General features: G+C 50.7%; 1 protein-coding gene across 2 annotated transcripts in view; it reads left to right on the top strand.

Moving 5' to 3' along the window:
- Window positions 1–12500, top strand: part of CERS1 (ceramide synthase 1) — a 104170-nt gene that overhangs the window by 7500 nt on the left and 84170 nt on the right. The window contains exon 1 of one of the 2 annotated variants that reach the window (XM_085874903.1): window positions 5877–6008. The exons of the other annotated variant lie outside the window; for it this stretch is intronic. Within the exon in view, the coding sequence (XP_085731029.1) occupies window positions 5892–6008 (117 nt within the window). The 5' untranslated portion in view covers window positions 5877–5891. Of the gene's footprint in view, window positions 1–5876; window positions 6009–12500 lie in introns of those variants that run through there. 2 annotated transcript variants of the gene reach the window in all.

The following is a 12500-nucleotide window of genomic DNA, read 5'->3' as shown; positions in this document are numbered from 1 at the left end:
CCATCTCTCCTAAGCACTTCCATGCCTCCACTGGTATACCATCTGGGCCAACTGCCTTTCCACTTTTCATCTTCTTCAGAGCAGTCCTCACTTCATCCTGACTGATCCACCCCACTTCCAGATTCACGATCTCCACCTCTCCAACCTTCTCTCTCTCATTTTCTTCATTCATCAGCTCCTCAAAGTACTCCATCCACCTTCTCAACACACTCTCCTTGCTCGTCAACACATTCCCATTTGCGTCCTTTATCACCCTAACCTGCAGCACATCCTTCCCAGCTCGGTCCCTCTGTCTTGCCAATCGGTATGAATCCTTTTCCCCTTCTTTTGTATCCAACTTCTCATACAGCTCGTCATATGCCTTTTCCTTGGCCTTTGCCACCTCTCTCTTTGCCTTTCGCCGCCACTCCTTGTACTCCTGCCGACTTTCTTCATCTCTCTGACTATCCCACTTCCTTTTCGCCAACCCCTTCTTCCTTATACTTTCCTGTACTTCCTCATTCCACCACCAAGTCTCCTTATCTTCCTTCCTCTGTCCAGATGTCACACCAAGTACCTTCCTAGCTATCTCCCTCACCACTTCTGCTGTCGTTGCCCAATCATCCCACCCATCTTTCCACCATCCAACGCCTGTCTCACCTCCTCCCTAAATTTCACGCAACAGTCTTCCTCCTTCAGCTTCCAGCATCTGGTCCTTGGTTCAGCCCTCACTCTCTTCCTCAACCTCACCTCTAAAGTCATCCTTCAGACCACCAATCGATGCTGTCGAGCTACACTCTCCCCTGCCACCACCTTACAGTCACTAATCTCTTTCAGGTTGCATCTCCTGCTTAAGATGTAATCCACCTGTGTGCACTTTCCTCCACTCTTGTATGTCACCCTGTGTTCCTCCTTCTTCTTGAAATATGTATTTATCACTGCCATTTCCATTCTTTTTGCAAACTCTACCACCATTTGCCCTTCCACATTTCTCTTGTTGAGACCGTACCGACCCATCACCTCGTCATCCTCTTTATTCCCTTCCCCAACATGCCCATTGAAATCTGCTCCAATCACCACTCTTTCATCCTTGGATACACTCTCCACCACTTCATCGAACTCACTCCAGAAATCTTCTTTATACTCCATCTCACACCCCATATGTGGGGCATATGCACTGATGACATTCATCATCACCCCTTCAATTTCCAACTTCACACTCATCACTCGGTCAGACACCCTCCTCACCTCCAATACCCTCTTGACATGATCTTCCTTCAGGATTATCCCGACACCATTTCTCCTCCCGTCCACACCATGGTAGAACAGTTTGAAACCACCTCCAATGCTCCGAGCCTTACTCCCCATCCACTTGGTCTCTTGTACACACAGTATGTCCACCTTTCTTCTCTCCATCATAATCAGTCAACTCTCGCCCTTTGCCAGTCATCGTCCCAACATTCAGAGTTCGAACTCTCACCTCCACACTTCTACCCTCCCCCCTCTCCCACTGCCTCCGGACTCGCCTTCCCCGTCTCCTTCTCCTTCGCCCAGCAGTCGCACAATTTCCACTGGTACCCTGCTGACCACCGGTACCGGTGGCGGTCGTTGGTAACCCGGGCCTCGACCGATCCAGAATGGAAATTCGTTTTGTTGTCCGCATAATGATTTGGCACAGGTTTTTACGCCGGATGCCCTTCCTGACGCAACCCTGGTCGCCTCTTACGACACACAGGGATATGGTGCACTTATTCTAACCGGGGCATGCACCGGGCCCAGTACACTGGTACTCATTTAGCCGACTTCGGAAGGAAGGCAGGCTGAGTCAACCCCCTGGTGTTTTCAACTTGGTATATATATATATATATATATATATATATATATATATATATATATATATATATATATATATATATATATATATATATATATATACATATATATATATATATATTTTTTTTTTGAACAACAGTTTTAGAACACCCCTATTTTTCCAGTTTTTATTGAAATTTAAGCTGTTTAATGCTCCAATGTACTTTGAAATTAAAGCATAGAACAAAGAAACAATTGCAGATAAAAACGAAATTATGGAATCGTTTTGTTGAACAAAATAGAATCAAAATTTTTGACTCATCAAAGTAGCCACATTTTGCAGATATAACAGCCGAACATACTCGTGGAATTCTTTCTGCAATGGAAATCAAATATTGTTTGGAAAGTTCTTCCCAACACTGTTGCAGAGGTTCCCACAAATGTGTTGCACTTGTTGGTTGCTTTGCTTTCACCCTTCTGTCCAGTTCATCCCAAACCAGCTCGATGGGGTTTAAGTCTGAAGACTGTGCTGGCCATTCCATGATTTGAAGCCTGCCGTCTTGGTCTTTTATTCAAAGGTAGTTCTGACATCGCCTGGAGGTATGTTTTGGGTCGTTATCTTGCTGAAGTATGAACCCCTTACCCACTAGGCATAGACCAGAGGGTATTACATGGCGCTGCAAAATGCTGTGGTAGCCCTTGTGGGTCAGGGTGCCAGTCACACTGTGCAAGTCACAGACTCTGGATCCAGCAAAAGGCCCCAGATCATCACGCTTCCTCCTCCATGTTTGACAGTTGGTGTCACACACTGAGGATCCATCCTTTCGCCTACTCGACTGCGTACAAAAACCCTGCGTGATGAACCGAAGATTTCAAATTTTGATTCATCGGTCCATAAGACCTTCCAGTTTTCAGTGGTCCACTGGCGGTGCTTCATGACCCACGCAAGCCTTTTTTCTTATTTTGCCATCTTGGCAATGGCTTTCTTCCTGCCGCTCGACCTGTCAAACCTGCAGTTCGAAGTCTTCTCTTCACAGTTGAAACTGAGACTTCATTACTTAGACCAGTGTTAAGCTGTGCTTGAAGCTGCTGTCCTGTGAACTGCCTATCACACAAGCTGTTGACTCTCAGAAACTTGTCTTCTGATTGTGTTGTGGCTTTGGGTCTGCCAGACCTCTTCCTGTCAGAGTTTCCTCCAGTTTCCAAGTGCTTTTTGATGGTGTAGGAAACTGTACTCACTGACACCTTGGCTTTTTTGCAATTTCTCTGAAGGAGAGACCTGCACTTTTAAGGGTTATAATGGTCTGTCTGTCTTCCTTTGTTAATTGTCTTTTTCTGGCCATTATGATAGCAATATACTTCTTCCTGCAGTGCAATATTGTCCGAATAATCCTTTTGAGGGTGAAGCAACACAGACTCTTCTCACACTGCTTTTATAGAGACAGAGGGTTTCTAACTAATAAACAAAAGTTGGGACACCTGTCGGAATTGATTACGTCAACTTTCAAGGCTTAATTTTCTTCCATTGCTGCAGAACAGCTGCAGTTGCTAACCCATTACTCGTTCCCTGAAAAGGGCCTTTTTAACAACTCTCAAGTTTGCATTATTTTTCAGTTTTTGGTCACCTAAACTTTTTTTTTTAAACCTTTGGCAGTTTACCGCTGAGATTTGTACCATTTCAGGTTATTCACTGGACTCGAACTGCTTAAATTTCAATAAAAACTGGAAAAATGGGGGTGTTCTAAAACTTTTGACCGGTAGTGTATATATATGTATCTTCTTCTTCTTCTTTCGGCTGCTCCCGTTAGGGGTCGCCACAGCGGATCATCCGTATGATCCGCATAGTGATTTGGCACATGTTTTACGCCGGATGCCCTTCCTGACGCAACCCTGGTCGCCTCTTACGACACAGGGATATGGTACACCTATTTTAACTGGGGTATACACCGGCCCAGTATACTGGTACTCATTTCACCGACCTCGGAAGGATGACAGGCTGAGTCAACCCCCTGGTGTATTAATTCAGTGGCCCAACGGGGCTTGAACTCAGGACCTTTTGGATCCTAAGCCGCTGCCCTAACCACTGCGCCAACACCAGGATATATATATATATATATATATATATATATATATATATATATATATATATATATATATATATATATATATATATATATATATATATATATATATATATATATATATATATATATATATATATATATATATATATATATATATATATATATATATATATATATATATATATATATATATATATATATATATATATATATATATATATATATATATATATATATATATATATACCGCATTTATTCTAATAGAAGCCCCCCTTCTAATAAAGCCCCCCCCACTTTGAGAAAATTTTCATGTTTCAAGGGTGTCTCTAATAATAGCCCCCCTCCCCCCTCCCCCGTCACCCGGTGTGAAACAATTGCGACAGCTGTAGCCTATAGAGGGAACCTGGCCCGCCTGGCCAGGCCGGGACCCGGCTTTGTTGACAGGTGTGTTTGACGGCGGTCAAGTCAGTGTGGTGTCGTATTCTGCATAATTTATACCCCTCTACCTTGACAATACTTGTATCTTCATAATAAAACAAATAAATAATAATAAAAATTGTACGTTTGTAGATTGTCTCGAATAAAGACCACCTCTCCTTGATCAAACTGGTATTCTAATAAACGTCCTGGGCTTATATTAGAATTAATACTATATATATATATATATATATATATATATATATATATATATATATATATATATATATATATATATATATATATATATATATATATTGTTATGGTTTCCACACGTTCAGCGTGTGGGCGACCGCTTTTAGCTAATTGCGGCCACGCGCCCACCGGACGGGCAATCCAGTCGTAGCTTTCCCGATCAACGCTGAAATCCAGCTACGGGTGTGTTTTTAACCACACCGTAAATCAGCCAACTCTTCTGTCCACGCGCGACAGGGTCCGATCGCCGAATTGTCGATTTACCTAAATATTCGCGCAGACAGAAATGCCGGGGATTTACACCTCGACGGGACCCGTATGGACACGAGCCGCTTTACGCAGCTCGCGCCGTTTGCGATTGCTAAGCGGTTCATTATCGCCAAGCCCAGTCGGACTTGATTATCTTATCGGCTGTTAAATGCCAGCTATTATTCCGAACACAATTACGGCAACTCAATGGAGGAAGGGACGCAACGAGCAGGGGAACATTCAAACCACGACATTTATTTATAAATGCACATATGCAGTCAATGAAGCAATGGGGGGGGGGGGGTGGCAAGACACGAGCAAAAAGACCCCTCAGCCGTTGTCTATTATGTACATTTATAACAATTATACTTAAGGACAAGGCGCCACAACTTCCATGCAAAGAAAACCCCAGGAAAGGAAAGGTTAGAACAGGACCCGTTGGCCTTTAATGTGCCGTGGAGCCGTGAAGACCGCAGGATCTCCGCGAGACCGCGCAGGTTACCTGCCACCCCCGTGGTAACTCGCTGGACGACCCTCGAAGTTTCGTCGTCAACACGGCAGCTGGCAAGGCGGCTCGGTTGTCCAGGCCTAGCCGTGCGGCCTAATTGATCGGGCCTGGCCGTCGACCCCTCAGAGGAGCAAACGGGCCTCGCTCTCTTTGAGTTGATGCTCTCTTAAGTGCCCGTTCACTCCTCCGCGTCACTCGGACCGTCCTGTGGGTCGATCACCTCGGACCGTTATGTTCCTGGCTGGCGACTTCTCTCCAGCTGCCTCCATCGGCCAACAGCCCTGCACTGGACTTGAACCTCTCCCGGACTCCAAGCTCCGCTGCGCTCTGACGAGCAACAGCCCTGCACTGGACTCAAACTTCTCACGGACTCCAAGCTCCGCTGCGCTCGACGCTCCCTCCTCAACCCAACTCAACTCTCGCTTGGCGTTCCAGCGTGCCCTTTTATGGGGTACGGGGGTGCGTGTTTGGTCTTCCACCTCCGACCTTTCACCCCCCCCCCTCGGGCTCTACCCCTTCTGTCATTTTGATCCGATTCTGCCGTGGAAAGCGGACGTGGCAGAAATCACCGGCCGTGGAAAGCGGACATGGCAGAAATCATCGGCCCTCGCCCCAACGAGGCGGCCGTCGCATTAGCCGGCAGAGGTGCTGCTCGTTCGTGGATCCGTTTCTGGCAGAAAGATGGCGGCGCCGTTGAGATGAAGGTGAGGAGATGTTTGTTTGTTGATGTTGTGAGGGGATGTTGGCGGTTGTTGGTTAAGGTGGTGAGGAGATGTTGTTTAAAATAACGAGAGAACAGAATAACACTACCTCAAAGATGCACAGCCCGGCTCACGAATAAATCCCGTTAGACATCGGTGGGGAAAACTATCTGGACACACACTTATCGACATAACTGATCTAAAGAACCTGAATGGTGTTCTGTGAATTTCCACAACCATATATGTCTATCTATATATATATATATATATATATATATATATATATATATATATATATATATATATATATATATATATATGTATGTATATATATATATTGTTGTGGTTACCAGATTCGCAAACCACCATTCAGGTCCCTTAGGTGAGGTATCTCGGTAAGTGCATGTGTAGTTAGGCCCAAACCCGTTGTCTAGTGGGAATACATGTCATTTATACGTGCTGCGACTCTTCAGGATAGCCGTTTTTCTTTTACTATCTTTATTTTGGACCAATCGCCATCACCACAACCACAACATCAACCACCAACCACAACGCCGCTTCACCACAACCGCCATGACCTTTACCGTCACAACTCGCCACCATCGCATCACCGTCATCTCGCGCCACTCATGGGCACCGATGCTGGACTCGTGTAGGGCGCACGTTGAACAGCGTGTACAAAATCACGGATTTTCTGCTTCAAAAACGGATCGAAAACGACACACGCCCACTTTTTGCCGTCCAATCGGTGAGCGAGGGGCGAATTGGCCCCGCCCCCAGGGCGATCGATATATGCAAATTTGTGGATCAAAAAGCCTTCACGCCCACTTTTTGTCGGGCCAATGGGGAGCGAGGTGAAAGGTCAAAGGGAGGGGGTCAAAGGCGAAGTTACGGGGGGATAAAAGGACGGTGTTCGTCAGACAAAGGGGTAGTAAAAAGTCGGAACGAGGAAGAAGGGAGTCGTAAAGGTCGGAACGAGGCGAAGGAGAGTCGGAACGGAGGGGACGAGCTGTGGAGAGGCGGCGAGTCGGACGAAGGGTGCTCGCGTCGTGCAAGGAGCTGCGCGCCCGAGGGAGGCCGGCAGCGCGACCTGGCCGAGGTGGAGACGCTCGTCGCACATAATAAAGATCCTCTATACCCCGAGCATCAGCAACCCCCCCTCCTGTTTCCCCCGCGCTGAGATAGTGCGACCAAGGGGGCCCCGTTCCCACCCCCCTGCCAGGCACTGTCCACGAGGCCCGCGGGTTGCGGGGCCATCGCCGCTCCGCGTCTCATCACCAGACGGGTAGGCCCGACCAGGTCTCGGCCCCAGGCCTACCCCATCCTTGGGGGTATTTCTTTTCCTTGGTTTTGGGTATGTGTTGTCGGCGCCGTCTGTGAAGTAGAATTGTATAAGTGTTGCCGTGTGCTCGGTAGTCGGAATTAGCTCTGCACTGTGTTTTCACTTTTATGTTTGCTTTTTGTGTAAATGGAATTGTGTTTTCTTTTTTGTGTGCATTTGGTGGAATTGTATTTGTGTGCTTCCCGTGTGCCGAGAATAAATGTGCTTTATTGTTGAACTGTTCTCCCGCTTCGCTTCGTCTTTTTCCCCATTGAACCCTCTTGCTTCACGTAAAGGGTTGGTAGTGGGCTGAGTACGCCCGATAATTAATCGAACCGTCGAGGTCGACGATAACACCGCTCGGTTATTCTGATAGTACGGAACGGGTCGCTTAAGTGGCCCGTGTCCGAAGTCGACCTGCGGCGAGGTGCGATCGCCCGGTCTACCCTCCGCGTGGGTACTTAGGTAGTTCGAATTTGGCGAGCAACCCTATCCCACGCGGGGGCTGATTGGCTCGATCGCGGTGAGACCGAAAGGTCCACCCGTGACTGGTTCCCGGCGTTAGTCCGAGAGGGTCACGACTGGATTGTCCGTCCGGTGGGCGACGTGCCGCGATTCGAGGTACGTGGCCGTCGCACGCCGGCGGGCGCGAAAACCGCAACACTGGTGTCAGGAGTGGGATACAAATTCATCGCCCTCCTCGCGGCACTGGTATTGGAGAGCGGGACAACAGGCTCTCCTGTCTCCAGCGAAATTCACGGGAATCGGTCCAGGGGTGAGAGAAGCGACCCCCGATTCCCTCCAAATTACGAGCGAGCAAATTAACCCTTCACGAGAAGCAAGATGGCGTCTCAAGGCGAGCGGGAGCCGGGGGTATTAGAAATGGATGTAGAATGTGTAGGATCCATGGTCCAGGATGGAATCCCCGAGCAGGAAATGTTGATTGTGCAGGAACACGGACTCGCCCAACTAAACCCAGAGCCCGAAATGGGTGCGGCAGCGGCCGCAGTGTATGACACCTCCCCCCCCCTCTCCACCAAAACCCTTGCTGAAACGGCTCAGCTGAGTGCACCCGACGTGGCCCAGCTATGCGCCATGCTGGCGGCAATGACAAATGAAATAAAAAACGAAATGAAAGGCATGAACGAAAAGATGGATGCGAATACACAAAAAATGGATGAAAAGATGGATACAAATACAAATGAAGTGAAAACGACGATGGATGCGAATACACAGCAAATGAGGGAAGAGATGAAAGAGCTGCGGGGTGAGACGCAGAACATGGGCCGATGCCTGCAGGCGGGCATGAAGGCCGTGACCAGGGAGCTGGGAATGGCGACTCCACGTGTGGGAGCAAACGAGCTGGGTGGGGGTGCAACGGCTGACAGGCCCGCGGTGGAGGCGGGTGAAAAAATAATTCGTGGAGCGTGTTGGGCGAGGGTCGTGACGATGACCGAAAGGGAAAAATTAAATGGGGAGACCAAAACGTGTGAGACGAGACACGAGGTGACGACAACGGAAATAATAGTTGAGACAAGGGAGGTAAAGGGTGAAGAGTTGGCAGAGACACGGGAGATGGGAACGATAGAGGGAAGACTACACGATGAAGACGGGGTAAGTGACGCGCACGCACACACGGAGGTAGTGGAGGACAATGGGGTTGAGCTCGCGGAGCGTGCAGGGACCCGGTGCGAGCAGTTGGATGGCCTCCTCCAGGAACAAGGGGAGGGAGTATGCCCCCTTGAGGCGAGTCACGACCAGGTGAGTTCGGTCGTGTTTTGCGAGGTTGAGGGGACGAGTGCTGTGGACAGGTGCACTGAGAGCTTGGGGGGTGTAGAGGCCCCGGAGACCCTTGTGGGGACACGAATCCCCAGTATGGTTGTCCCTGTGTGTGTGGTGCAAGGTGTGAGTGCGCCCCCGTGTGTGGAAGAGGCCGTGTGTGTGAGTGAAACGGCCAGTGTGAGTGAGGCACCGTGGGTGAGTGCCCCCGCGTGTGTGAGTGAGGCACGGAGTATGGATGAGGCACCGCGGTTGAGTGCCCCCGCGTGTATGAGTGAGGGACGTTGTGTGGAAGAGACCGCGTGTGTGAGTGTCGCCGTGTGTATGAGTGAGGTACCGCGGGTGAGTGCCCCCGCGTGTATGAGTGAGGCACGGTGTGTGGATGAGGCACAGCGGTTGAGTGCCCTCGCGTACGTGGGTGAGGCACCGCGGGTGAGTGCCCCCGCGCGAGTGAATGGAGCACCACGTGTGAGTAGTATGGTTTGTGTGAGTAGTGAGGCACGCGTGAGTGAACGGCCGTGTGCAAGGTCGTTGTGTGCCAGGGAGACCGTGTGTGTGAGAGAGCGGTATGAGAGGGAGATGTCGGTTGGCATGCGGGAGCACGCAGCCGCGTCTCCCGGTGTGAATGTGATGGAGTGGACTGTGTGCGTCGTGACACGCAGGTGTGCGTGGGTTGAATGGAGACGGAGACGGCGACAGAGGAGAGAAAGCCGAGTAGCGGCTGTAGTTGTTTCGAGGACCGTGCCGGGTTCACCCAGCAGTGAGCACGCGGTTCGTGCTGTGCAACGCACGAGACCACCACGTGCTCGCTTGCGAGAGTGAAGTCCCGGTCCGGAAACGCACGCGGTGGATTTGCCGATCCCGCGGACGGACAAAGTTTAGGCAGGTAAATGGATTTGGACCGGACGGGTTCTCCACGCGATCGTGTGTGTTAAGCTCCAACGGGCAAAGCACATGTGTTCGCGTGGGGAACCCCTCGAGACGTGGGGCTTGTTTTTTTTATGCGCACGGTGACGTCATGGCTGCACGTGGGGTTGGAATCCGGCAGGAGGGGTATCTCTGCCGGATGGTCCCGTCCAAGGAGGGACGAGGAACACGTGCAGCTGCATGACGTCACGGACAGGTGCAAAGTGCGCGAGCTCTGAGTTGCCGCGCAGGTGCTGCGCATGAAAAAAAAAAAAAGCAAGCCTCACTTTCGGGTGTACAGGATTCCTGGGCAAGGGGTGAAAGACCCCCTGCCTGGGCACAGGATGGAAACTAGTTAGGGGGAAGGGTTAGCTTAGCTAGACCGACTTCATGGGGCAGGGGTAAGTCCTCATGGAGTCCGTGGAATGGATTAGTTAGAGGGATTGTAGCCAGATTTAGGTTGGGAAATAAAATGATTGATTTGGAGACATGGACAGACTTATGAATGTGTAGTGGGGACGTAGTTTAGCTACGTAGTGTTAAAAGGAACGTGCTATAGTTTAAGGGACGACGTGGGAGCACGAGTTAGTTAGGGGAGGTAGTTAGAAGGATGGCAGAGTTCAGCGGTGTGTGTGTGTTGAAGAGTTGATGGGTTGTGAGGTGAGTACGTGTACATGTTGAGTGAGTGAGGCCAGCGGGTCTGTGTGTGTGGAGTGAATGGGGAATGCATGGTGCGATGAGTGATTGGGGGGAGGAGTGACTCCCGCCCAAGGGACCCCGGGGTCAGTGTAGAGTGAGTTAGCTGGGTTAGTCAAATTGAAAAATGGAGGTCGTTTTGTTGTTGGTGGGAAAGTAGGCTCGAGACCCATTTGGAGGGGTGCAGGAGCCCTGTTGACGGGCTTGGGAGCGTGGCTGCGAAAGGTGAGTATCGCTGAGTGGGTACCCCGGGCACCAGGCTAGTCGGCCGCGGTAGGCCATGGGCCCATGGGGGCCGGGATAGAGTAGTGGGCACGGGTGCGCCTGCTTGGTGCGGGGGCCCGGGGCGCCATTAGCCGCGTGGGCAGTGCAGTGGGCACGGGTGACCCTCGGAAAGGGGCCCGGGAGGCCGGCCTGCCACGTGTGCGTTTCAGGGGAGGTGCCATGGGGGGCACTCCCCGGTGTTAGGGAGCTGGTAGGCTCGGAGGCAGTGTAGTGCCCGGGGGTGCCATCGCGGGAGATTCGGCAGAGGGTCGTGCCTGCCAAAGGGAGCCACGTGTCCTAGCCAGGAGACCGTGTGAGGGCACGGAGAGAAAATTGGGGGGCGAGGCCCGAAATTGTAAGGACACCAACACAGGCGACGGGAATCTGGGTTGTTAGAACCAATAGTTTAAGCGAGAGGCGCTTGTTGAAAGCCCCGGGGTAGTTTAACAGTTAAATGGTTAGGGTAGATTAGATGTACCCCTCCGCACCATCCATCCCCTCGCTCTCGTTGTGGGCCGCTGGACCCACTTTGGTTAAGATCGCCGAACTCTGGGGAGGCCATTCTGAGGCTTCGTTGGGCCTCGACACAGGACGTTAGCTCTCCCTTGTTCCCCTCCGGGAAGGGAACGTAGGGGTTGGGAGTAGGCTAGGTGACAGAATAGGTTAGCCGAACAAGGACGATAAAGGGGGTTAGGGGACGATTTATAGTGGGGAAGTAAAAATAAAAAAATAAAAAAAAAGTGGGGGCTAAATTGGGGTTTGACAAATTAAGGGAGTGGGTATGTACAGTGACAGGCAAAGGCGATAGTTTGGGAGGGAGACAGGTAGGTAGGTCCGAGCCCGCCCTCCAAGTGGCCAGCACCACCGCACTCCCTCCACCAACCTCCGCTGAACGGCAAGAGCTGGCCAACTTCATCGGCTGGCCGTGTTTTGCTTCAAGGCGGAGGCCGGCTAACTTCATTGGCAGCTGTTGTTGTGCTGCAAGGCCTGTACCGGCCAGTTCATCTGCGGGCTGTGTTTGCCTGCAGCGGCCTTCTTCTGCGGGCTGTGTTTGCCTGCTGCCTTTGCCATGCCATGCCCACTGCCCCTGTTCACCAGCCCCCGTTCAATTTTTGCTTTGCCCCCCCTGTTCATTTCCATGTGCGCCAGGATCAAGGCAACAGTTTGCAAGCTGCGAGAACTGCCCTGTTGGCAGCTACAACACGGGCCTGCAGTGGCGGCCCGTGCACCGTGTTTGTGTTCATGCATCCATTCGTTGTGCTCATTGCGTGTGCCACTTGAGCTGGCACGGAGACTACGTTTGTGCGGCCCATGCACCGTTGTGGTTCACTGAGTTCAGTTCAAAAGGGAAGGCCTTGGACTGCGTGTGAGCAGCCGGCCACGTTCCCTGTCACCTGCATTGTTTGAGCCAGAGACTGCATGTGGGCAGCCTGGCTCCCTGCTAACTGCTTTCTTTTGCAGAGTTCAATGATCCTGGGCCATGGTTTAGTGTAAAATTTGTAAGTTAAGGTTAAGATGTACTGTACATA

Source organism: Eptatretus burgeri, chromosome 3, assembly GCF_056783735.1.
Source record: "Eptatretus burgeri isolate ZD-2024b chromosome 3, Ebu_testis_v1, whole genome shotgun sequence".
NCBI classification, from domain to species: domain Eukaryota; kingdom Metazoa; phylum Chordata; class Myxini; order Myxiniformes; family Myxinidae; genus Eptatretus; species Eptatretus burgeri.
This window is presented reverse-complemented; position numbering and strand designations above follow the sequence as displayed.